This window comes from Lithobates pipiens, unplaced genomic scaffold (assembly GCF_037356315.1).
Source record: "Lithobates pipiens isolate NorthernLeopardFrog02 unplaced genomic scaffold, aLitPip1_a1.2 Scaffold_35, whole genome shotgun sequence".
Lineage (NCBI taxonomy): Eukaryota > Metazoa > Chordata > Amphibia > Anura > Ranidae > Lithobates > Lithobates pipiens.
In genome coordinates, this window is record NW_027507811.1 from 21472445 (window position 1) to 21498199 (window position 25755).

Consider the following 25755-nt stretch of genomic DNA (forward strand, 5'->3'; position numbering starts at 1 on the left):
TTAAAAAAAGTAAGTAGTTGTCGTGTGTTCATATGATTATTCTTGCTTGCATACTGCTCCATGTGCTTTGATTTCATGTTGCACATTTTAAAATGGCCACTTTCAAGTTCATGCTTTCGTTCGTTCGTATGAAACATCGTTCTGCAGGGAAGTATTCCAGCTTAACAAAGTGTACCCAATAATGTTCTCACCTTGTAACTCGTCCCAAAAACACAATTCTACAACACTTCCAAGCAATGTTTCAGATTCCTATTTCTGCCCTCTGTGTGCTAATTAATCTTTGTTTACATTCTCATAGGGGAGAGAAGACTCAGCAAGTATGAGGACACCAGGGACCATACCCCTCCCAAAGAAGGCCAACTTCCAAAAGCAGAAACAAAGGAGCAGGAGCAGGAGGAGGAGGAGGAAGGAGAGATTGTGGAGGTTGGACAAACACACCAGGTGAGTGTCGGAGAACACAGCTTCTGGTAAGCTCAGCAATGTATATCACCATATTTTTATTACATGGTGTGTTTGTTTGCTTTGTTTTGTAGGTGATGTGGAAGAAGATTCCCGTTTTACCAGTGAAAGTGCCCAGATCTTGATCGGGGAGATAATGGGGTGCAATCGTGATTTGGAAATTATCCAACAAAACATCAATGATGTTAAAAATAAAATGAAAAACATCATTGATGTTTTGGGGAGAGTGTGAAACAACAAAAACTAGATAGGGGTTATTTTTGCTATTTTAAAACCAAAATGTTGTATTTATCGAAATTCAAAATTTGGAAGATGCACAGAGTGTGTAAACATGCGCTATCTCCCATCATGGGGGATCAATGTACGTGTTTTGTGTAAAGTGGCTGAGATGAAGGGGTTGCAGCCCCAAAGCATGTACATTGATCCCCCATGATGGGAGATAGCACATGTTGACACACTGTGTGCATTTTCCAAATGTGCTTTTTTCAGGGGTCACACCCCATGTGATGAAGGCAATATCAGCCCAGTTTGTACATACTCATGTCTGATATTGTCTTCACTTTTCAAAGTTTAACTTTGTAAGTTCCTGCTTTCTTTAATTTAACCGTTTGATACATGCCTGTTTACACAAAAACAACAAGGAAACAAAATTCTGATTAAACTCTGTTTTGGATACACAAAATCTCTTGGTTTGTTGTAAAAACCTTTTGGAAACGCACATGTGAATGTGCTTGTATTAAATAAGTTGAGTTCTCAACAATGTGTGGCTTCCTTTTTCATTGCGCATAAAATGTATTTGTAGTCAAATTTTAGTTTGTGCTGAGAAGGAGTGTGATTTACTAAAGGCAACTCCACTTTGCACTCCAAATGCAGTTTCAGGTGTACTTTTGCAGTGCACTTGTAGTGCATAGTGGATGTGCCTTTAGTAAAAAAACACCCACAGTGAGGTGTAAATTTGGACAATCATGGCATTTTCCTGCCATGGTGCTGAAAATGAGCACGATTTTGGTCAGTAATTTGGTCAGTAATTCACTACATACATTAGTTAGACACCCACATTTTTGGTCAAAAAGAAGGTGTGTGTGTAGCAGACCCACAACATAATAACATTATCTGAAGAAGAGACTGTCCCCTCATCTCGCTCTGAACTTGGGTTTGCACTGTTGGTGAAAAAGGCACAACTTAAAAAAAACTGGCAAAGTGGGAGGCCACAGTCTGCCATTCCTGTGGCGTTGAAGGACACTGTGTAGTGAAACAAGTAAAAAAATTAGTAATTTGACAAATCATCATTGCAAGCAGATTAGACACCCACATTTTTGGTCAAAATTAGTATAACATTTTGGCAACTGAGTATTTAAAGCCTAAAGTATAAGGTCCCCTTATGAGAGTCATCACCCCCCCCCCCCCCCATATGATGGGCCCTTGCTAAAAAATGTGGGGGGATGTTTAGGACAGGTAACCCTCTCCACTTGATTGAGAGCTGAATGCCTAAATAATGTGTGATACTTTGGGAAGCCCCTCCTTAGTTACACTATTGGCAGCCCACCGGACAAGTAAGAAGTGTCATAATAACTAAATGGAAGCACATTTTGACATTCTGCTAGTACATAGCAAGAAAATTAATGTGTTAAAAAAATAAAAATAGCATTTGAAAGTATTGAGGCAGGCCCTTACACTACATGCTTTGGTGAATTTGTCCATAAATGTGATCATCAAAAAGGTAGGTATAGTGTGTATTGGGTTTGGTAAAGTCATCAGATAGAGGATTGCTATCAGCTGAGCTAGCAGTTCGGGAGAGGGGGGTTACTAATGAGTTTGGCACAACTCCAAAAGTAAATGAATTGAAGCACACACATCACATTTGTAGACCTTTTAGGGGAAAGCAATACTATGGAGCTGAAAAAAGACATTGTTAAGTGACTAGTCACTAGACTATAGTTTTATGGGCCAAGAAGAGCATGGTGGGGAAGTTAGTGAGGCAAATATGCATGAGGACAAAGGGGCAGAGTATATGAATTAGAGCATATTGCAATGATGGTAATTAGGGAATGAGGAACGAAATGCAAGACATTAGTTATTATGAAATACATAGAATGTGATGTTTAAGGATAAAACTTAGCTTCATATAGTCCTTCTGCAGGACCTGAATGATGGCAGAACAGGTCTCTGGAATAATGATCCCCAGAGCCTGGGGGGAGATGCCTGTAGAGAACTTGAGGTCCTGAAGACTTCTCCCTGTCGCCAAGTAGCGCAACGTGGCGATGAGCCTCTGCTCCGGGGTGATGGCTTGCCGCATGCAGGTATCCTGCCTGGTGATATAAGGGGTCAGCAAAGCCAGCAGACGGTGAAAAATGGGGTCCGTCATCCGGAGAAAATTCCTGAAATGATCAGGATTATTCTTGCGGATCTCACAGAGCAAAGGCATGTGCGAGAACTGGTGACGCTGGCGTAACCAATTCTTGGTCCACAAACGCCTCCCCTTCCTGTTCATGGACCAGACTTGTGTCAAAGTAAGAACCCCAATACGAAGCCCCTGCACAGCACAAACTCTACGACGAGTACGTAGACGAAACATGGTTTGAAAACGGTCGGCTGGTCAGAACGGACACCAGAAAGCACCGATAAACAGCAAGGCCTGAAAGAACAACCTGAATAGCAGAAGCAAGCAGACAATAAAAAATGCCTTTCAAAGCGTACTATACCAAGATATAGTCCACAATGAGAAACAAATACTTAATGACTGCACGCACTGATTATCAGATACGCAAAGAGAAGCACAAACCGAAGAGCAGTAGCGATCTGAATCACTAATGTGAAAAGCGCGAATCGTCACTCACCAAACTTCTACTAACACGAGATCAGCAGAAGGAGCCCAAAGGGTGCTGAACTTCCCTTTTCTAGTCCCGCCATACACGGCTTACGTCACCGCGTTCTTGGCAACCGCTAAATCCGACAACTGGGTCCGACCGTGTGTATGCAACAGTTTCGGACACAATCCGTCGGACAAAATCCGTCGGAAAAAATCCGATGGTTTTGGTTGGCAGAATGTCCGACCGTGTGTACAGGGGCTTACATATTTATGAGAAATTTTCATACCTTTTATATTGATTTTTTTACTTTTTGAGTAGACAAAAGAAGACATCATCTGTAGATACGTAAAAAAAACAAACAAAAAAAAAACAACCCAATGCTGTCCATATTTTACATGGCATGCTTACACATTTATGAGACATGGTGGGCAGATCAAGGAGTATTTCGTTTTTTTTAATACACAATCAAATTATTTTCACTGATTATTTAGTCTTGCATATTTATGAAAATTGTTTATAATTTTTTTTTAATAGATTTTTCTTACTTTTTCGAGTAGACAAAACAAGACATCATCTGTAGATATTTTTAAAAAAAGACCAAAAAACAATGCTGTCCATATTTTACATGGGTGCATTTACGCATTTAGAAGACATGGTGGGCAGATCATGGAATATTTAGTAATTTTAACATGCAATCAAATTAATTTCATTGCTTCAGTTTTAACGTTGGTTAAAAATTTGCAATATAATAGAAGGGTGCACCAAGAAGTAAATGTCTAAGTATTGAAATACCACATAAGCTGCAGTTTATATATTCGCCACAAGATGGTGGCATGCAGAGACCGGAAGAGATGTCAGGAAAAACAGGAAGTGATGTCAGGTAAAGACAGGAAGTGATGTCAAGTGTAAATAGGAAGTGATCTAAGCCACAGACAGGAAGTTCCAGGCAAGAGGTCAGTTTGGAGGAAGTAGAGAGGAGACATTGCTGGATCTGGCAGCTGAAAAAGGTGAAAACCATCTCATGGTGAGTACAAAAATACCATTATTCCCTTGAACCCAATATTTACTCGGAGCAGCTTCTCCTTTGAGTCTTTTTTTTTTATCATTAGATGGATAAGGGTTAGAACCTTTGTCAGATTATTATTTGTCTGTGTCTCCAATGAGCTGATGCATCCTCACGTCCTTTTCTCTTTGACGCTCATCACCCGGACAGGAAGTGAGGAAAAATCTCAACAGTCGTGACACAGACAGAAGACTTTCTCATCTTAGGTTCTTAACTCTTCTCCAGCCAGAGCAAACCCATTATAAAAGGATTTGGCTAAAGTTTAAGAGGAATCTCAGGTGTCAGAACCATGGAGGAACTCAGTGCAGACATTATTTATCCCATTAGAGTCCAGATAATTCTTTGTTTATTATCCGTCTACAGAGAATATGACTGGAGATTACATGACCATATCAAGGAGGATGGAGGACCCGAGTCACATGACTGAGAAGATATTGAACCTCACCCTGGAGATCATCTACCTGCTGACCGGAGAGGTGAGGAGGATTCTGGGAGGTCACATGATATCACTCTCTTGTATCTAATAATAAAACACAGACCTGAGTGGAGAGGTGAGGAGGATTCCTGGAAGTCTGTAGTGATATTTGTTACTTTCTCTCTGTCTCTTTATACAGGATTATAAAGTGGTGAAGAAAACATCTGGAGATCCATTAACACCCAGCAGCTGTCTTCACAGGACATCACCCATCATAGTGCCTCCACTTCACTCCTTGAAAGCAGAGGTAACCAGTGCCAAGAAGATTCTAGAAGTCACCAACAAGATCATTGAGATGCTGACAGGAGAGGTGAGCGGTGGTGGGAATTCTGGGGCATTATCCAGTAACAGACAAGGGATGTGTCTGTATGGTGACTGTATCATTGTGTGTGTCAGGTTCCTATAAGGTGTCAGGATGTCACTGTCTATTTCTCCATGGAGGAGTGGGAGTATTTAGAAGGACACAAGGATCTCTACAAGGACGTCATGATGGAGAATCAGCCGCCCCTCACATCACCGGGTAAGAGGAGACTTTATTGTAAAGGAGAGAGCAGTACGGAGGCTCCACCTAGATCCCCCATCATCTGATAAACACATAGAAACAATGTATTCAGTCAGTGTGTGTGTGTTTCCTACAGATGGATCCAGTAATGGGAACCCACCAGAGAGATGTCCCCGTCCTCTGTATTCCCGGGATTCCACACAGAAAGATCCTAACATCTCTCACCATCATCAGGTAGGTGGATCCAGTAACAAAATCCCACCAGAGAGATGTAGCCCTCCTCTGTATTCCACAGGTTTAGTAGAAAAATTATCAATAATAATTGATACATTTTGATAAAAATGATACATTTTGACATGCTCATGCTTTCAGCTAATCTAATTTTTATTGAATACTCCGGGTATATACCAGAGTGATTGGAAAATTGCTGTTAAGGAAGAGATAATAGAGGAGGATGATGAGGTTGGTGAGATAGAGAATCTTTCAGAAGGAGGGAAAGATCCCTTCAGGGTTGTGTTGATGGAGCCATTCAGTGGTGCAAACTCACCAGAGAGCTATCTCCATCCTCTGTATTCCTGGGATTCCACAAAGGAAGATCTCACCATCCCTCACCATCATCAGGTAGGTGGGACTGAGTTTAAAGAACACCTAAGAACTCCTAATTTATCTTGTCCACTTCAGGTCTCGTACTTCTATATTCTATTCTACTTCTATATAATCTTTTCCGGGAGTATCTCCTATTTTTAAAATCCTTAAGTGATTAAACTGACAACATTTTCCTATGTATCCTATTATTGGCACCTTTTTTTATTTCCAAATGATTTATTGTCTCATCTTTGTGGTCTAGGATGAAGAACTGACATACATCAAACCTGAGATTAAAGAGAAAGAAGAAGAGTTGTTGGTTAGTGGAGATCAGCAGTCTATGGAGGAGGAATCTTCTCTACTTAAGGACACAGGTAAGTAATAAACACCAAATGCAGAGGCAATTTACATTTTTATTTTATTGATAAGCATACATTTTTGTATATAAAAAGGCCAATCCATCGTGTTCAAGGAAAAGGAAAGGAAATTGGGTAACTCCCTGGATCAACATAGTACAATCTTTCAGAACATATTAGTAGCCGTTTATAATTTTACATTTAGACACATATTCACTTTGTGATCTTGAACCATTTCTGGTGAAGGACTATCCCAGTTTTTTATAGCAAAGAAACCCTTTTGATATTTGGAATTTATACTTCTATTCCTGTAATTGCACGCTGTCTGTGCTGCCCTTGTCCATGATAGAGAACTTTGCATCTTTCAGAGAAGAATTTGTTAAACGATTCAGCCGTTGCTAGTAAGAACATCATTGATGTCCCTACCCCAGTGCCCAACAAATAAGGCAGGGGATTTATTTTTACATCTTTATAATATTCCATTATAGGAATGGCCGAACGGTTCGTCCGGCGGTCGGTTTGCGGCGAATTTCAGCTGTTCGCGGTCCGCCCGATCGGCGGACTATTGCCGCTATTCGCCCGGCGGACTTACGTGTTTACTGTGTAAAAAAACTTTGACCTATGATGACACATCCATCATGTGGTACAGGACAGCCAATTGAGACATTACATCCCATGGACACTTGGACATTCCCCCTAACTTATAAATAGTATCCGGTGGCCATTTTACATTCTTTCTACTGTCACTATAGGGAGAGGTTGCTGTGTGGAGCTGGGAGAGACTGCAGTGACCCAAATCGCTAGCTATTAGGTCCACAAAAGTTCTTTTAAGGACTGGTATGGTATAGGTGTAGTTCAGGATATAGGTTTGAGGCACTGCTATTCAAGTCATTGTTGCAGCAGATTGTCTTTTGTCAGTGCTGAGAGAGGGACAGATAGGACGCTGTGTGTTGCAGAGAGGGACAGTCAGTTTAATCATTAGCTGTTACTATTAGGTCCACAAAAGTCCTTTTCAGGACTGGTATAGTAATAGGGTTGTACACGTATAATATTCTTTCTTCCAAATATAGAAAGAATATTGACTGCTGCCCTTTTGCTGCAGTAGTCCTTTATGAGTATAGGGACTGAGGTACAGTCTGCTAATCGCAACCTACTAGTTCCACAAAGGTCCTTCTAAGGACTGGTAAGGTATAGCATACTAGAGTATATAGGATTGAGTGAGGTACAGTCAGCTAATCCTTAAGGACTTGTATAGGTCCACAATATATAGGGTTGAGGTGCACTACTGCTGACTGCTGCCCTATTCTGCAGCAGTCCTTTATCAGTATAGGGACTCAGGTACAGTCTGCTAATCACAACCTACTAGTTCCACAAAGGTCCTTCTAAGGACTGGTAAGGTATAGCATACTAGAGTATATAGGATTGAGTGAGGTACAGTCAGCTAATCCTTAAGGACTTGTATAGGTCCACAATATATAGGGTTGAGGTGCACTACTGCTGACTGCTGCCCTATTCTGCAGCAGTCTTTTGTCACAGGGTCATTTAAAAAATGACAGGCAGAGAAAGAGGCAGGCCCTTCTGCAGGGGTGGTAGGGGTAGGGCAGGAGCAACAGGCTTGAGCCAAAGTGGGAAATTGCAGAAGGTGCGTGCGATTACGTCAAAGGAAGCACCAGAATTGGTTGACTGGCTCACTCAGCCTTACTCTTCTGCACCCTCCTCATCCTCTCGATCTGCACCCTCTTCTTTACTCTTTGCTATGTGCACCCCCAAAGACACTACCACCAACAACTCCACCACCACCACATACCTTCCGCTTGAGTCACAGGAATTATTTTCCGATCCATATCAAGACCTTTCTGATGCACAGCCCTTCTTGACATTGGATCAGGAAGAGGAGGTAGCAACAACCGCCACTCAGCAGTCTGACGACAGTACCCAGATCAGCCCAAGGAGGAGGTTGGTCACCGGTGTTGCTGCCTACTCCGAGATCTCTAATTATAGTGGTGGGAAAGGTGACGTCGATGATGACGTGTCTAGTGATGTCACGTGGGTGCCCACAAGAGAGGAAGAGGAGGGGAGTTCAGAGGGAGATATGGACCAGCAGATAGGGAGGAGAAGCAGGAATAACTTCCATTGCACAGGAGAGACAAAGCAGACTGCTAATGTATCAGGAGCGAGTCATCGACCATGTACGGTCACATCTGGCGCTCCCAGGACACCGGCACATGGGCTTTTTTTAACGTGTCCGCTGCTGACAATAGTGTTGCCATCTGCAATCTTTGCAGTCAACGCATTAGTCGCGGTAAGCCCAACACTCACCTAGGGACGACCGCCTTAAGAAGGCACATGAGCTGCCATCACCGAGCCGAGTGGGAGCAACGGAACACACAAAGCCACACTCCAGGCTCTCACCGTCCAGCCTCATCTTCTACTTCTCCTTCTCCTCGCTCCTCACAATTGTCCTCCACTCCACCTTCCATCACGCCAAGCTCACGTTTTTCTGCAAAAAGGCAGGCTTCCGTGGGCCTAATGTTCGAGCGTAAAAAAATGATGACGCCGGATAACCTTCTTGCCCAACGGTTGACGGCTGGCTTGTCAGAACTGATAGCCCGCCAACTACTGCCATATAAACTGGTGGACTCGGAGGCCTTTTGAAAATTTGTGGCCAATGGAAGGTCCCAGGAAGGAAGTATTTCTCAGAGAAGGGCATCCCAGGGCTATATAGTCATGTTCAGCAGCAAGTGAATGTATCTCTGGCACACAGTGTCGGTGCCAAGATACATCTGACCACAGGCACGTGGTCTAGCAAACACGGGCAGGGAAGGTATATCACTTTTACTGCCCACTGGGTGAACCTTCTGACGGCCGTCAAGCATGTAACCCGTGGCACCCGTGTAGATTTGGTTTTACCGCCACGGATTGCATGCAGGCCTGGCTCTTCTCCTCCTACTCCATCCTCCTCCTCGACTGACTCCTCCTTTTCCGCTGCTAGCGTCTCTTCCGCTGCGCCGCCCAGTTTCCCCAGAACCTATTCGACATGCCAGGTGAGAAGTTGCCATGCCATGCCATGCAGCGTCTGTTGTGCCTGGAAGCCAAGAGCCACACTGGCCCGGCACTCCTTTCAGCTTTGCATTCACAGACAAATCAGTGGCTAATGCCGCTCAATTTGACAGTTGGTAAAGTGGTGTGTGACAACGGTGCCAATCTGCTTAGTGCATTGAAACAGGGCAAAATTACGCGCGTGCCATGCATGGCACACGTCTTAAACTTGGTCGTGCAGCGATTCGTTGTCAAATACCCTGGGGTCCAGGACATCTTGCGGCAGGCAAGGAAAATCTCGGCTCATTTCAGAAGATCTTACACGGCCATGACTCGCCTTGCTGACATTCAGCGGCGACTCAATCTGCCGGTCAGACGTCTTATTTGCGATTGCCCGACGCGATGGAACTCAACCTTCTATATGCTTGATATTCTGCTCCAGCAGAAACGTGCAGTTAACGTCTACCTGTATGAACTCTGCGGCAGAACAGGTTCTGGGGAGCTGGGTTTTTTTTCACCGCGCCAGTGGCTGCTCATGCGCGACGCATGTAGACTTCTGCAGCCATTTGAGGAGATCACCAAATTGGTCAGTCGCAGCCATGGCGCCATCAGCGACATGGTACCTTATGCCTTCTTTATGGAGCGTGCATTGCGTTGTGTCATTGATCAAGCTGTGGAGGAGCAGGAGCGGGAAGATGAGGAAGTCGCAATGCTGGATGAATTCCCAGGGGGGGCTACTCTATCTGAGACAAGTGAACAACAGGAGTCTGAAGAGGAGTCAGAGGAGGATGATGCCGGGGCGGATGAGGAGGAGCAAGAAGAGCATGCTTTTAAACCTTTCTGGGATCCCTGTTGTGCATGGATGGGGAGAGGAGAATGAAGAGGACGACATTATCCTGGATGATGAGCAGGAGCCAGGCCACCACACCGCTTCCAGTTTAGTGCAAATGGGGGCCTTCATGCTCCAGTGTTTTAACAGGGACCCCCGTATAAAAAGCATAAGGGTCAAGGACCAGTACTGGGTGGCAACGTACTTAGACCCCCGGTACAAACACAAAATGGCGGAAATGTTACCGCCGTCACAGAGAGCTGTCAGAATGGAGCACTTCCAGGCCTTGCTTCGAGAAATGCTGCATTCTGCTTTTGCGTGCGCTGGCAGAGGAGCAATTCCCACTCCCAGAGAAGGAGTTGCGGGTACCAATCCAACAGCGCCTGCAAGAAGAGGCCAGTTTGAAGATGTGTTGGTGACTTCTGATATGAGGTCATTCTTCAGCCGACCCATCGACAGGTGTCATCCGGATCCAGCATCAGGGAACGCCTAGACCGTCAGGTGTCCGACTACATCGGGTTAACGGCCGATGTGGACGCTCTGAGGAGTGATGAACCCCTGGACTACTGGGTGGGCAGGCTTGACCTCTGGCCAGAGCTTGCCCAATTTGCAATCGAATTGTTGGCTTGCCCCTCGTCCAGTGTCCTGTCCGAAAGGACGTTCAGCGCAGCAGGGGGGATCGTGACCGATGAGCGTACTCGCCTAGCTTACGACAGTGTTGACTACCTCACATTTCTAAAAATGAGGCATGGATCTCGGAGGAATTAAACAGATGTGACCAGTAGACCATGTATATGTCTATAAACGATTTTTTTAATCGAGCACACAGACCTTCTTTCTACATTTTGGCTCCCTTTTCTTGTCCAAAAAAAGCACACCGTACTATATGTCCGTACCCTCCTCTTTGAAGAGGTTGAACGTGTCATATTTCTCCTGGGGCTGCTTATGAGGTGCTCCCACCATCCCTGTGCTGTGCTGACTTCCTCCTGGGGCTGCTTATTATGAGGGGCTCCCACCATCCCTGTGCTATGCTCATTATGAGGGGCTCCCACCATCCCTGTGCTGTGCTGACTTCCTTCTGGGGCTGTACCTTTGCTGTGCATATTTCGAGGGGGTCCCACCATCCCTGTGCTATGCTCATTATGAGGGGCTCCCACCATCCCTGTGCTGTGCTGACTTCCTCCTGGGGCTGCTTATTATGAGGGGCTCCCACCATCCCTGTGCTATGCTGACATCCTCCTGGGGCTGCTTATTATGAGGGGCTCCCACCATCCCTGTGCTGTGCTGACTTCCTCCTGGGGCTGTACCTCTACTGTGCATATTATGAGGGGCTCCCACCATCCCTGTGCTATGCTCATTATGAGGGGCTCCCACCATCCTTGTGCTATGCTCATTATGAGGGGCTCCCACCATCCCTGTGCTGTGCTGACTTCCTCCTGGGGCTGCTTATTATGAGGGGCTCCCACCATCCCTGTGCTATGCTGACTTCCTCCTGCGGCTGCTTACGGTGCAGGTGTCAGTGCTGTATATCACGGTGCTGGTGTTAGTGCTGTATATCACGGTGCAGGTGTCATTGCTGTATGTCACGCTGCTGATGTCAGTGCTCTCTATCACGGTGCTAGTGTCAAATCACTCTATCACGGTGCTGGTGTCATTGCTGTATGTCACGCAGCTAATGTCAGTGCTCTATATCACGGTGTTGGTGATCATCTCCTGCACCCTCTTCTTTGCCTACCCTGACCTTCCCTCTCCTTCATTGCCTTCATGCGCTCCACAGTCCTGAATTGTCACAATTTCACATATAAAAAAAGAATGCTTGTAGTTGTCGATCCCAGATTTACCTCATACATGTGTTATGTCATTGGCCATGTGGTGGAACTATGTGTGCAAAGCTAGTAATTATTTTGTGGCTGCAAATATGACCTGTAGGTTTGTAAAGTTCGCCTCCCATTGAAGTCAATGGGGCCCGCCGCGGTCCGCGTTCGCGAAACGTCCCGTCAGAAGTTTGTCCATCACTATTACATTACCTTGTTACGCAGGTCTTTTGACAGTTCTTTTCTGCTCCCAATGGCTCAGTATGTGGACTGCTTAGTGTATCCACGTGAGTGCCAAAAACTCATTGGCTATTTATACACAGACACTAATTGCAATGTAAAAAGCCACAAATGTGGAAAATTAACCTTTTAACCTATGTGTCTTTCCTTGTGTGTCCGTACCAGGGGATGGAAATTTTTCATCAGGGCCATTTGGGTGATTTCGGTTATCATTAGAATTTAAAAAGGAGCCAAACAACTATGTGATAATAGATTGCTTCATATGCTCACTATCCTAAAATAAGGCAGTTTTTATTTTTTTATTTTTTATTTTTTTGCATGGTCTGTCAGATTTTGAATATTGACCACTTACTTACTGGGCACTTTTACCCCCTTCTGCTTTCAGCCCTTGTCACATTTTGAATGACAATTGCACCTCCATGCAATGCTGTACCCATATGACATTTTTATCATTTTATTTTGGTGGTATTTAATCACTACTGGGTTTTTTATTTTTTGATAACTAAAGGAAAAAAGACAAAAAATGTAGGGGAAAAAAAACAATTTTTCATAGTTTTTGTTTTGAAAACAGGTAATTTTTCTCCTTCACTGATGTGGCAGCACTGATGTGTACTGATGAGGCTTCACTGTTGTGTATGGATGTGGCAGCACTGTTGTGTATGGATGTGGCAGCACTGTTGTGTATGGATGTGGCAGCACTGTTGTGTATGGATGTGGCAGCACTGTTGTGTATGGATGTGGCAGCACTGTTGTGTATGGCTGTGGCAGCACTGTTGTGTATGGCTGTGGCAGCACTGTTGTGTATGGCTGTGGCAGCACTGATAAGTTAGCACTAATAGGCTGCACTAATGAGGTGGCACTGGTGCGTTTAACACAAGCCGGTTATCGGCTCTCTTGTGATAATTGGCTTTTCTACTTCTGTGATCAGCTGTCATTGAACACAGCTCATCACATGGTAAAGGGCTGTTGTGATTGGCCCTTTACCCCGATTTGTGATCAGCTGAGTTCGAAGGACTCAGTGATGACAGTGTGCGCCGCCCATGAGCGGTCATGTGAGGCTGTCCATGTACGCCCTCTCGGCTTATTTAAGCCTGCGCTGTAGCCGTCTTTTCGGCTATAGCGCAGGTGGGAAGGGGTGAATGCCAAAGTTTCACAACTCTGCCGGGGGATGCAAACTTTTGAGTACAACTGTAAGTACAAAAATCTTATTTTTGCCATAATCTTTGAACTTGTGTCATGTCGTCGTCATTGTGTCATGCTACAGCTCTGAAACCATTCCATGCTGGAACAAAATACACTATATTATCAAAAGTATTGGGGCACCTGCCTTTACACGCATATGGATTTTAATGGCATCCCAGTCTTAGTCTGTAGGGTTCAATATTCAGCTGGCCCATCCTTAGCAGCTATAACAGCTTCAACTCTTCTGGGAAGGCCGTCCACAAGGTTTTGGAGTGTGTCTATGGGAATGTTTGACCATTCTTCTTGCAGAAGAGCATTTGTAAGGTCAGGCATTGATGTTGGAAGAGAATGCCTGGCTTGTAGTCTCAGCTCAAATTCATCCCAAAGGTGTTCTGTTGGGTTGAGGTCAGGACTCTGTACAGGCCAGTCAAGTTCCTCCACCCCAAACTCACTCATCCATGTCTTTATGGACCTTGCTTTGTGCGCTAGTTGGCAGTCATGTTGGAACAGGAAGGGGTCATCCCCAAACTGTTCCCACAAAGTTGGGAGCATAAAATTGTCTTGGTATGCTGACGCTTTAAGAGTTCCCTTTACTGGAACTAAAAGGCCAATCCCAACCCCTGAGAAACAATCCCCCCCCCCCCCCCGTCCACCAAATGATTTGGACCAGTGCACAAAGCAACGTCCATAAAGACATGGATAAGCGAGTTTGGGGTGGAGGAACTTGACTGGCCTAATGGCACTTCTGGAAGAATGGTCAAACATTCCCATAGACACACTCCTAAACCTTGTGGACAGCCTTCCCAGAAGAGTTGAAGCTGTTATAGCTGCAAAAGGTGGGCCAACTCAATATTGAACCCCTACGGACTAAGACTGGGATGCCATTAAAGTTTATAAAGGCAGGTGTCCCAATACTTTTGGTAATATAGTGTATGACTAAAAGAAAATGTAAAAAAAAATTATAATCTTAAAATAAATTCTTTCCAACAGATGGACACTATGTTCAGAATCGGAAAAGCTCTGATGTTCTTCCTATTTTACCTCCGCATTGTAAATCAGAAGATGACGGCATTTCACGATATCGTTCAGGAGGAAGACCCAACACTCAACGTCGACCTCGCAGACCTCACCCTTTAAAGAGAACAAAGGATATGTCTAATTTTCCGCAATCTTCTGATAACTCGCATACGGTTACTCCAGACATACATTTGAGATCTGAGAGTACAGATGGATCCACAGACCTCCATAACCCCATGACATCTTCCCTGAGCGATGAAGGTTCTTACACGGCACAAAATTCATTGCCACTTACGGAGAGCGAGAAATCATTTAACGACTACCTAAACCTTCTAAGAAAGCAGAAAAGTCCAGAGCGTCCCTTTTCATGTTCGGAGTGCGGGAAACGTTTCTTAACTAAAGGAACCCTTAAAAAGCACCAGAAGATTCACAGCGGTGAGCGCCCCTTCGCCTGTTCTGAGTGCGGGAAATGTTTCATTTACAACCGGGACCTTCGCAATCACCGGAGAGGTCACACCGGCGAACGAACCTTCTCCTGTTCAGACTGCGGGAAAAGGTACATTCAAAGAGCAGACCTTCTTAAGCACCGGAGAATTCACACGGGCTGTTATCCTTTTTCGTGTCTAGAATGCGGGAAATGTTTCCACCGGAAAGGAAAACTTCTCGAACACCAGAGAACTCACACGGGGGAGCGTCCTTTTTCGTGTACGGAGTGCGGGAAATGTTTCTTTCGCAAATCTGACCTTCTGATCCACCAGAAAATCCACACGGGGGAGCGCAACTTCTCGTGCTCAGAGTGCGGTAAATGTTTCATTAAGAAAGTGCGCCTTGTTATACACCAGAGAACGCACACGGGCGAGCGTCCTTTTTCGTGTTTGGAGTGCGGGAGATCTTTTACGCATAAGGGAAACCTGACTAGTCATCAGAAAAAGCACACAGCTGCTGATGCTGTTGAAAAATGTACATAGGGCTTTAACGGGTGGGACTGTTCAGTCCATGGAACAACTGTATGATAAAAATGAGCTTCTGAGGAGGAACATGCTGGCCAAATGGCATTTTATGTAAAGGTGGAGTCTGGTGGCCTGGGTCTGCTTTTGACATCTTCTTTCTTCTTGGACACAGTAGTGGTAAAATTGGCTACAATGTCTTTCTCTCTTCTTGGTCACGTTGCATGGTCCTTATTTATCTCCATAATATATAGTACAAGTGGGAGCCTGATAACTCAAAAGCTCATCAGTGAATACCTGTGACAGCACAAACCTTCAGATTCTCTGGTGGTTTGGCGTAAGGAGGAGTTGAAATTTCTCGGGGGTGTGGTTTCCTAGTTATGGGCGTGCAGGCCTTAAATGACAGTGCTGTTAAATAGTAATTGCCCCCTAAACCTAATAACAGGCTGTACCCCCCCCCCCCCATTTGGCGGCAACAACTGCAATTAAAGAAGAAGTAAACTCCGTCTCTCCCGCGCATGCGCACGGGAGCCGCCACTAACGGCATATCGCCGTTAGCAGCGGCATGCTCGGTACGCCTGTGCGCCGATGTCTACGGCGCATGCACCGTAGACAGCGGTGCCTGTCCTTTTGCAAATATCTCCTAAACCGTATAGGTTTAGGAGATATTTCTTGGACCTACAGGTAAGCTTTAATCTAGGCTTACCTGTAGGTCAAAGTGGTTTGTAAGGGTTTACAACCACTTTAAGTAGTTCTGGTCATGTCACAGCATCTCAATCGGATTTAAGTCCACACTTTGCCTGGGTCAAGGGTTTGTGCTAGAAGGGGGGGGGGGTTTGGATTGGGGGGGAGAGGATTTGTGCTCGGAGGGGAAATTTGAGGGGCAGAGGATTTGTGCTAGGAGCAGTGTTTTTTTGTTGTTGTTTTTTTTCTGTGTGTGTGGAGGGGGGAGGGAATTTGGAGGGTGGGGGAGATTTGTGCTAGGAGGGGGGACTTGGAGTAGGGGAGAGAGGATTTGTGGTTGGAGGGGAAATTTGAGGGATAGAGGATTTTGTGCTAGGTGCAGTGATTTTGCTGTGAGGGCGTGGTGGTTGGAGCTAGGGGGGTTTGGAGGAAGATTTGTGCTTGGAGGGGGGGATTGGATTGGAGTGGAGGGGAGAGGATGTGTACTCGGAGGGGAAATTTGCATGGTTGAAGGTTTGTGCTAGGAGGGGTGATTTTATTTTTTTTATTTCTTGGGAGGATTTGGGGGATGGAGGTGGGAAGATTTGTGCTCAGAGGGGGGGGATTTGGAGCGAGTGGGAGGGGGTGTTTTAGGGGATCGAGTGTTTGTGCTAGGAGGGGTGATTTTTTTTGTTGGGAGGGGTACTTGTGCTGGGGATGGGAAGATTTGTGCTCAGAGGAGGGATTTTGAGTGGGGAGGAGGATCTGTACTCGGAGGGGACATTTGAGGGGGTTGAGGGTTTGTGCTGGGGGGGGAGGCTTTGTGCTAGGAGCAGTGATTTTGTTGTGGTGGAGGGATTTGGGTTAAGTTTTGTGCTTAGAGGGGGGTTTGCAGTGGCGGGGGGGGGGGGGGAGGAATTTGAGGGGTAGAGGATTTGGGCTAGGAGCTGTGATATATATTTTTTTTTTCGTGAGGGGATTTGAGCTGGAGGGATTTGGCGAGAGATGATTTGAGCTTGGAGGGGGGCAAAGATTTGTGCGGAGAGGGGGATTTCAGCAGGGGGGGGCAGATTTTTGTGGGGGGGTGGGGGAAATATATGCTTAGGGAGTGAGTATGCAGATTAGTACTTGATTTTTTGGGGGCGGAAGTCACAGTTCGGAATAGTTGCTCTGGGCTCTAAATGACCTTGTCCCGGCACTGATCCTGAGTTTACATAAAGGTGAGTCCAAGGCAGAGCTCTGAATGCGGGACCAATGCACGTCTCTGTACATCCACATTTAGAGATGTGCCACGAAGACCGGGTCGTTGTCCAAGCTGTCATTCATTTTAGCAGGCCAGCTCCGTGGATCACCTGAGCCTGCCAGGTAGATAAACACGGCCCTGGACACGGTTGTATGAATGAATAAACCTGAACACATTCACAATCTTGACATGGGGCAACAAATAGCGCAATCAAGGTGGCGCAAGTACAACCATTCCCCGATGTGCAGGCAACAAAGACTCGAGTCCCCGGTCTTTGTATTTTTCGAAGGAGTCCTTTTGGCTTTGCTTCCACCTTGAAGGAACGGTAGTTTGGTTGCAAATCTTCTGTAATGACCACTTCATGATAAGACTTCTCCACACTGTGGATGGGGTGCACCAGAGTCCCAGAGGGTTCCACCAACTCTGATCCAATAGCGAAGCCGGACATCTTCCAGTTTCAAAGCGAAGCATCACCGAGGACGATTGTTATTTGAAGTGCCTAGGACTTTCTGGCCAGCAATGACTGTCTATGATGTAATTTGGTGGTGTAGGTTTCCAAAAATATATTTCCAATGTCAAAATTCAGTGTTTTTTTTAAATTTAATATATTTTTGAATTTTAATAAAATATTTGAATGAATGCCATTGTATTTGTTCATAGTTTCAAAGTCATTATTGAAAAAACAATGTAGGCTGCAGTTCTATTCTCCACAAGGAGATGATCCTACATATTGTCAATGTAATGGACACAGACAGGAAGTGATGTCATATATAGGTAGGAAGCTCCGGGTGAAAGGTCAGGAGAGGAGACATTGCTGAAACTGGCAGCAGAGGAGGTATTATTACAGTGCCTTGCGAAAGTATTCGGCCCCCTTGAACTTTTCAACCTTTTTCCACATTTCAGGCTTCAAACATAAAGATATAAAATTTTTATTTTTTGTGAAGAATCACCAACAAGTGGGACACAATTGTGAAGTGGAACGAAATCTATTGGATTTTTGAAACTTTTTTTAACTAATAAAAAAATGAAAAGTGGGGCGTGCAAAATTATTCGGCCCCCTTGCGTTAATACTTTGTAGAGCCACCTTTTGCTGCGATTACAGCTGCAAGTCGCTTGGGGTATGTCTCTATCAGTTTTGCACATCGAGAGACTGAAATTCTTGCCCATTCTTCCTTGCAAAACAGCTCGAGCTCAGTGAGGTTGGATGGAGAGCATTTGTGAACAGCAGTTTTCAGCTCTTTCCACAGATTCTCGATTGGATTCAGGTCTGGACTTTGACTTGGCCATTCTAACACCTGGATATGTTTATTTGTGAACCATTCCTTTGTAGATTTTGCTGTATGTTTGGGATCATTGTCTTGTTGGAAGATAAATCTCCGTCCCAGTTTCAGGTCTTTTGCAGACTCCAACAGGTTTTCATCCAGAATGGTCCTGTATTTGGCTGCATCCATCTTCCCCTCAATTTTAACCATCTTCCCTGTCCCTGCTGAAGAAAAGCAGGCCCAAACCATGATGCTGCCACCACCATGTTTGACAGTGGGGATGGTGTGTTGAGGGTGATGAGCTGTGTTGCTTTTACGCCAAACATATCGTTTTGCATTGTGGGCAAAAAGCTCGATTTTGGTTTCATCTGACCAGAGCGCCTTCTTCCACATGTTTGGTGTGTCTCCCAGGTGGCTTGTGGCAAACTTTAGACGAGACTTTTTATGGATATCTTTGAGAAATGGCTTTCTTCTTGCCACTCTTCCATAAAGGCCAGATTTGTGCAGTGTACGACTGATTGTTGTCCTATGGACAGACTCTCCCACCTCAGCTGTAGTTCTCTGCAGTTCATCCAGAGTGATCATGGGCCTCTTGGCTGCATCTCTGATCAGTCTTCTCCTTGTCTGAGCTGAAAGTTTAGAGGGACGGCCAGGTCTTGGTAGATTTGCAGTGGTCTGATACTCCTTCCATTTCAAAATGATCGCTTGCACAGTGCTCCTTGGGATGTTTAAAGCTTGGGAAATCTTTTTGTATCCAAATCTGGCTTTAAACTTCTCCACAACAGTATTACGGACCTGCCTGGTGTGTTCCTTGGTCTTGTTGATGCTCTCTGCGCTTTCAACAGAACCCTGAGACTATCACAGAGCAGGTGCATTTATACAGAGACTTGATTACACACAGGTGGATTCTATTTATCACCATCAGTCATTTAGGACAACATTGGATCATTCAGAGATCCTCACTGAATGAGCCGAATAATTTTGCACGCACCACTTTTCAGTTTTTTATTTGCTAAAAAAGTTTAAAATATCCAATAGATTTCGTTCCACTTCACAATTGTGTCCCACTTGTTGGTGATTCTTCACAAAAAATAAAAATTTTATATCTTTATGTTTGAAGCCTGAAATGTGGCAAAAGGTTGAAAAGTTCAAGGGGGCCGAATACTTTCGCAAGGCACTGTATACAGGATTTTTATAGCACTGACAGTTTGCGCAGCGCTTTACAACATGAGGGCAGACATTACAGTTACAATATGGGGGAATCAGAGGGCCCTGCTCAAGGAGCTTACAATCTAGTAAGATAATTATTTTTGTCTTTACTCCTGAAAATTTCCCATTTTATCTTTAGCAGATACTGCTACACACATACCGATAGAGATAAAAAACGACAGATCCATTTATCCAAATTTTACTCCAGAGCCTCTGGTTTATAGACCAGATACACCCTAAATATAGAGCCATTTATCCAACTGTCCATCCAGAGCCTCTGGTTTATAGACCAGGTACATTCTAAATATAGAGCCATTTATCCAACTGTCCATCCAGAACATCTGGTTTATAGACCAGATACATTCGAAATATAGAACCATTTATCCAATTGTCCATCCAGAGCCTCTGGTTTATAGACCAGATACATCCTAAATATAGAACCATTTATCCAACTGTCCATTTAGAGCCTCTGGTTTATAGACCAGATACATCCTAAATATAGAGCCATTTATCCAACTGTCCATCCAGAGCCTCTGGTTTATAGACCGGATACATCCTAAATATAGAACCATTTATCCAACTGTCCATCCAGAGCCTCTGGTTTATAGACCTAAATATAGAATCTCTAAATTTTTGTAGACATGAGCTGATGTTGTCTGTTAACTTCCACTCTATTTACGCCTGTTTTTAGGCAGGAAACGTGTATTTTAAGCAATTAAAAAAAAAATGGATATGCAAAAAAATGATGTTTTGTGATGCAACTGAAGATCTTCTTTTTACCCAGAAACTTGTATACACGTGAAAAAATTCTTGTAAAAAAGAAAAAAAAATGTGTATAAGTGTAGAAAAAATGTCTGCATAAGCGATCTCTAAGCACTTATGAGACGTGAATGGAGGCTAACTGAGCAAAAAGCACAGACAGGAAGTGATACCCGATAGAGACAGGAAGTAATACTGCTCAGCACAGGAAGTGATGTAACACTCCTAAGGAAGTTCCGGGTGAGTCGGGAGGAAGTAGAGAGGAGACATTGCTGGAACTGGCAACAGAGGATGTAATAAGATATTATTTTCCTCTAAACGTCCATGTGGTTCATGTGCACATAGGGGTTTATGGGCAGAAATATAAATGCAACCAAAATCTCGTTCAGGAGAGGAGCAATTGGGGGAGAAATAAATGACGGGTGCGTGTAAACGCTAACCAAAATAAAGCAGCGGTCCGGGGCACTCCACATAATACCCCCTGAACAAGTCCTTACATCGAGGTGTCTGTCCAGCTTGCAACCGGAGAAGCTTGAGTAGAAGAAGTGGATGGCCGCACACTCTAGTAGGATCCTTCAAAAATCTTTATTGTAGCGAATTGAAGAAAAGACATCACAGCATTAGAATACAAGAGAGATCTGGTAATGTGTTTCACGCTAAAATAACACTTATTTATATCAAGCGGGGCTAGTTTACACTTGCTTCAAAACAGGGCTTCGGACAGGCTTTGTTAAAGCTCTCTGAACGCCAGTCAAAGCCCCTGTCACTAAATAAAATGAATAGCTTACAGTCCTGTTTACTCTTTGCGTTTTCTTGGTGCTTTGGTGGGGCTTCGATGAGGCTTTGGTGGAGCTTCAATGAGGCTTTGGTGGAGCTTCGATGAGGCTTTGGTGGGGCTTCTATGAGGCTTTGGTGGGGCTTTAAAGAACCTTTGATGGGGCTTTGATGAGGCTTTGGTGGGGCTTCGATGAACCTTTTATGGGGCTTCGATGAGGATTTGGTGGAGGTTCGATGAACCTTTGGTGCTTTGATGAGGGTTCGATGAGGTATTGGTGGGGCTTTGATGAGGATTTGGTGGAGCTTCAATGAGGCTTTCGTGGAGCTACGATAAGACTTTGGTGGAGTTTCGATGAGGCTTTGTTGGGGCTTCAATGAACCTTTGGTGGGGCTTCAATGAGGCTTTGGAGCTTCGATGAGGCTTTGGTGGAGCTTAGATGAAGCTTTGTTGGAGCTTCGATGAACCTTTGGCGGGGCTTCGATGAGGCTTTGGTGGGGCTTCGATGAGGCTTTGGTGGAGCTTCGATGCACCTTTGGGGCTTCGATGAGGCTTTGGTGGAGCTTCAATGAGGCTTTCGTGGAGCTTCGATAAGACTTATGAGCTTCGATGAAGCTTTTCTGGGGCTTCAATGAACCTTTGGTGGGGCTTTGATGAGGCTTTGGTGGAGCTTCGATGAGGCTTTGCTGAGGCTTCAATTAACCTTTGGTAGGGCTTCAGTGAGCCTTTGGTGGGGCTTCAAGTGAGCTTTGCTTCAGACTTCTATGGAGGCTTTGAAGCACCACTAAATTTACATGGGATATCGTTTTTGAAGCGAAAGCAAAAGCAAGGTGTAAACAGTACTCTAAGCCAACCATTTTATTTAGTGACAGGAGCTTTCACTGGCGCTCAAAGAGCTTTAATAAAGCGTGTCCAAAGCCTTGTTTTGAAGCAAGTGTAAACTAGCCGTTAATGTGTGTTGAAGCCGAAGCTTCAGTGTAAATGAGCCCTTAGGACCCCTTTCACACTACCGCGACTTCGCGGGCTGCAATTTTTCCGCAATTTCAGGAAATGCCTATGTAACTCGCATCAAAGTAGTGCAGGGGCTACTTTGAAGTCGGCACGACTTGAAGTCGTACTAATATGAATGGTTGTCATTGGAAATCATGGGGAATGACTTGTCATGCGACTTTGCAGCCCCAAGTCGCGGGATAAGTCGCACAAGTGTGAAAGGGGCCTCGGCGTTCTTTAGTGTGAAATACATCAACCGATCTCTCTTGTATTCTAATGCCGTGATGTCTTTTATCTTCAATTTGCTACAATAAAGATTTTTTTAGCAATAAAAGACATCATAGTTGTGTGTTAATACTTTGCGCCAAAAAGAACTAAAATATTTCTTTATAATTAAAATGAAAAGCTGCTATCTCCCGAACCTTGGGTGAGAAATACCCCAGTGCAATGTTGAAAAAGAATTAAACGGGAGGCGCTATATAATGAATTATAAATTAGTGACCACTGGATATGAATCAACCTTATTATGTGCCTAGTGGTAGGACACTGATATTACACCTGTGTTTGGAATAGCCCTATGTACATATGATTGCACATAAATCCGTGTCCTATGTGTAAAATGTTGTCAACCCTGTGAAACAATAAGTGACAACATATACACACCACATGCTGGAAAATAAATATAAAGTTCAACAAAATATCCACAATATATGCTGGTTAATGTAGTCCACTAGGGCTGCAATTAACGATTATTTTCATAATCGATTAGTTGGCCGATTATTATTTTTCGATTAATCGGTTAATAACCTTAAAAAAAAAAGGGTCAAATTGACGTTCATTTTCAACCACAGTGACGGGAAAATTTGGAAATAATAGAAAACTTCTTGGTCAAAGGAATTTTCAGACAGCGGATGTGGTTTTCATTCAGAAATTACACAGAATGTTAAAAACAAGTGAAAATTTCAAACAAAATTCTTTCATTCAGCGAATGTACAAAGATTTTTCGTCTGAATATTCTCATCTGAAAATCGATCCATGTGGCCAGCATAAGGCTCGGTACACACCTATGCAGTTTTTGCTTTTGATCTGTTTCTGCAGCGCTTTTTGCTGTGCGTTTTTTTTATTTCTGCGCACGTGATTTTACTGCAATTTGCGTTTTTTTGCATTTCTTTTGGGCAGATTAAAAAAAAACACAAATTGCTTCAAAAACGCATGACATGCTTTTCTGCAGCTTCTCCATTGAAGTATACTGAACCAAAGAAGCACCGTTTTGCGTTTTTAAAAGTCCCCGACCCTTTCCAAATATGCGGCGGAAAAAAGCACAGATGTGAACGTGTCCCATAGGAAACCATGTAAATGAACTGTAATGCGTTTCTGCAAAAAGCACCAATAAATATATAGATGTGAACCAGGCCTAAGACGTTTAGTAACATAATGGGGTTAAAAAGACTAAAATGAGCCCTTTAGACCCCTTTCACACTGGGGCGTTTTTCAGGCGCTTTAGCATTAAAAAAAGCGCCTGTAATGCGCCTGAAAGAAGCCACAACTGCAATGCCAATGTAAAAGCCCGAGTACTTTCACACTGAGGCGCTGCGCTGGCAGGGCGTCCAAAAAAGACCTGCAAGCAGCTTCTTTGCAGCGCTTTTGGAGTGGTGAATACACCGCTCCTAAAGCGCCCCTTCCCATTTAAATCAATGGGAAGCGCCTGTAAAACGCCTGAAAAGCGCTACTGGCAGCAGCGTTTTGTGGGCGCTTTTAACCCTTTATTTGGCCACTAGCAGGGGTTAAAAGCGCCCCAATAACGCTCGAAAAACGCTGGTAAAGGGCTGCTAGTTTAAGCGGCGCTTAACGAGCGTTTTTCGGGCGCTCACATTGTGAAAGGGCTCTTAAAGCACTCGGGCTTTCACATTGGGACTGCAGATGTTTCTTTCAAGCGCTTTACAGGCGCTTTTTTTAACGCTAAAGCGCCTGAAAAACGCCCCAGTGTGAAAGGGGTCGTATAGTAAAAAAAAAGCAGATAATCACTACTTTAAGGGGTTCATTCTTTTACTGTAGAACTGTGAAAGTAATATTTACAGTAGCGATTATTTGCTCTTTTTGTACTATAAAGGGCTAATTTTAGTTTTTTTTTAGTTTTTTAACCCCATTATGTTACTGGCCGATTAATCGATTATGAAAATAGTAATCGATTCATTTCATAATTGATTAGTTGTCGATTAATCGATTCGTGGTTTCAGCCCTATAGTCCACCCAAAAAAATCACAACTTGTGCTAGAAGTAACGCATTGAAAAAATATATATAAAAAAGATAAAAAATAAAGTGAAATAAAATAAAATAAAGCGTCCAATCCAGTGAATGAACGCCGACCAATTTTTTTCCTTTAAAGATAGATCACCTTCACCGATGTGTTGTACACCCAAAGTGCTCCATGTATAGATGATATCTCCTTACCAGATGCTGTTGACCTTTTTTGTTCCCATAATAAGGTCAATAAAAGCCTTTGCACGATGATGCTTTGCTGCAATACAATGAGGGTTGTATGGGATGCCCTTAAGAAAAAACTTGGTACTCCCCCAGATGGTTGGCCAAGTAGTATATGTGAAGGATATAAACAGGCCAAAAATAGTGTAATCCTGTTTATTAAAATTATTATAAAAAACAAAAGCCGAATGGCCCCTTACCAAGGCACTTTTTAAAGTAAGGGGCCATTCGGCTTTTGTTTTTTATAATGATTTTATAACCTTTGAAATAGTTCTCCAGTCTCGGGGAACCCCTGCTGAAAAATTAGAAATCTACAACTCATGATACATTAGTGTGATGGTCGGTGGGAAGAATGGTCCTTACACTTGTGGTCATTGGGAAGAATTACCTCCTTACAGAGAGCTAAAAAGATCAATGGGGTCAGTGGGAATTTATCTGAGAGGCAGAAATTGCCCAATGCTGAAGGAACCCCTAGCAACCTCTGGAGGAACCCGAGCTTTCCACGGAACCCTGGTTGAGAACCACTGGCCTAGACGTTGGGCGTGTTTAGCGCTTAAGCGTTCATTCATTTCAACGGCCAGAATAAATGACTATTCTGGAAAAAATAATTGAATGAACACCTGAACGTGTCTAAACGCGGCTTTAGGTGCGTTTTTAATGCTGCTTTTTCTCCTTGTTAGGAGGAAAGTGTTTAGAAAAGTCTAATGTGCATGAGGCCTTTATCTCTAGCAACTGGGAACAACAGCATCTCGGCCACGAAAGTGGTAGGCCACGTAAAATGACAGATGCATCCAAGCCTTACATCACCAAGTCCAAGGCAAAGCGTCGGATGCAGTGGTGTAAAACACGCTACCACTGGACATTAGAGCAGTGGAGATGTGTTCTCTGGAGTGACGAATCTCGCTTCCCTGTCTGGCAATCCAATGGACGTTTCTGGGTTTGGTGGTTGCCAGGGGAACAGTACGTGCCTGACTATGCCAAGTGTAAGGTTTGGTGGAGGGGGTGGGAGGGGTTATAGTGTGGGGGTTGTCTTTCAGGGGTTGGGCTTGGCTCC

General features: G+C 44.2%; 2 protein-coding genes across 2 annotated transcripts in view; one reads left to right on the forward strand and one right to left on the reverse strand.

The window, feature by feature from the left end:
• Nucleotides 1–25755, reverse strand: part of LOC143955206 (uncharacterized) — a 139623-nt gene that overhangs the window by 98331 nt on the left and 15537 nt on the right.
• Nucleotides 4127–16576, forward strand: LOC143956283 (uncharacterized). Its single transcript, XM_077466489.1, has 7 exons — nucleotides 4127–4293; nucleotides 4696–4808; nucleotides 4947–5117; nucleotides 5204–5327; nucleotides 5446–5543; nucleotides 6157–6268; nucleotides 14345–16576. Exons 2-7 carry the CDS (start codon nucleotides 4701–4703, stop codon nucleotides 15337–15339), a joined length of 1608 nt encoding a protein of 535 aa, XP_077322615.1. The 5' UTR covers nucleotides 4127–4293; nucleotides 4696–4700; the 3' UTR covers nucleotides 15340–16576.

Bases quoted from the DNA above. Each gene is read 5' to 3' on its own strand.
- LOC143956283 (XM_077466489.1), top strand. From the start codon at position 4,701: ATGACTGGAGATTACATGACCATATCAAGGAGGATGGAGGACCCGAGT. The intron at 4,809-4,946 runs GTGAGGAGGATT...CTCTTTATACAG, and splicing joins TCTACCTGCTGACCGGAGAG to GATTATAAAGTGGTGAAGAA. The intron at 5,328-5,445 runs GTAAGAGGAGAC...TGTTTCCTACAG, and splicing joins GCCGCCCCTCACATCACCGG to ATGGATCCAGTAATGGGAAC.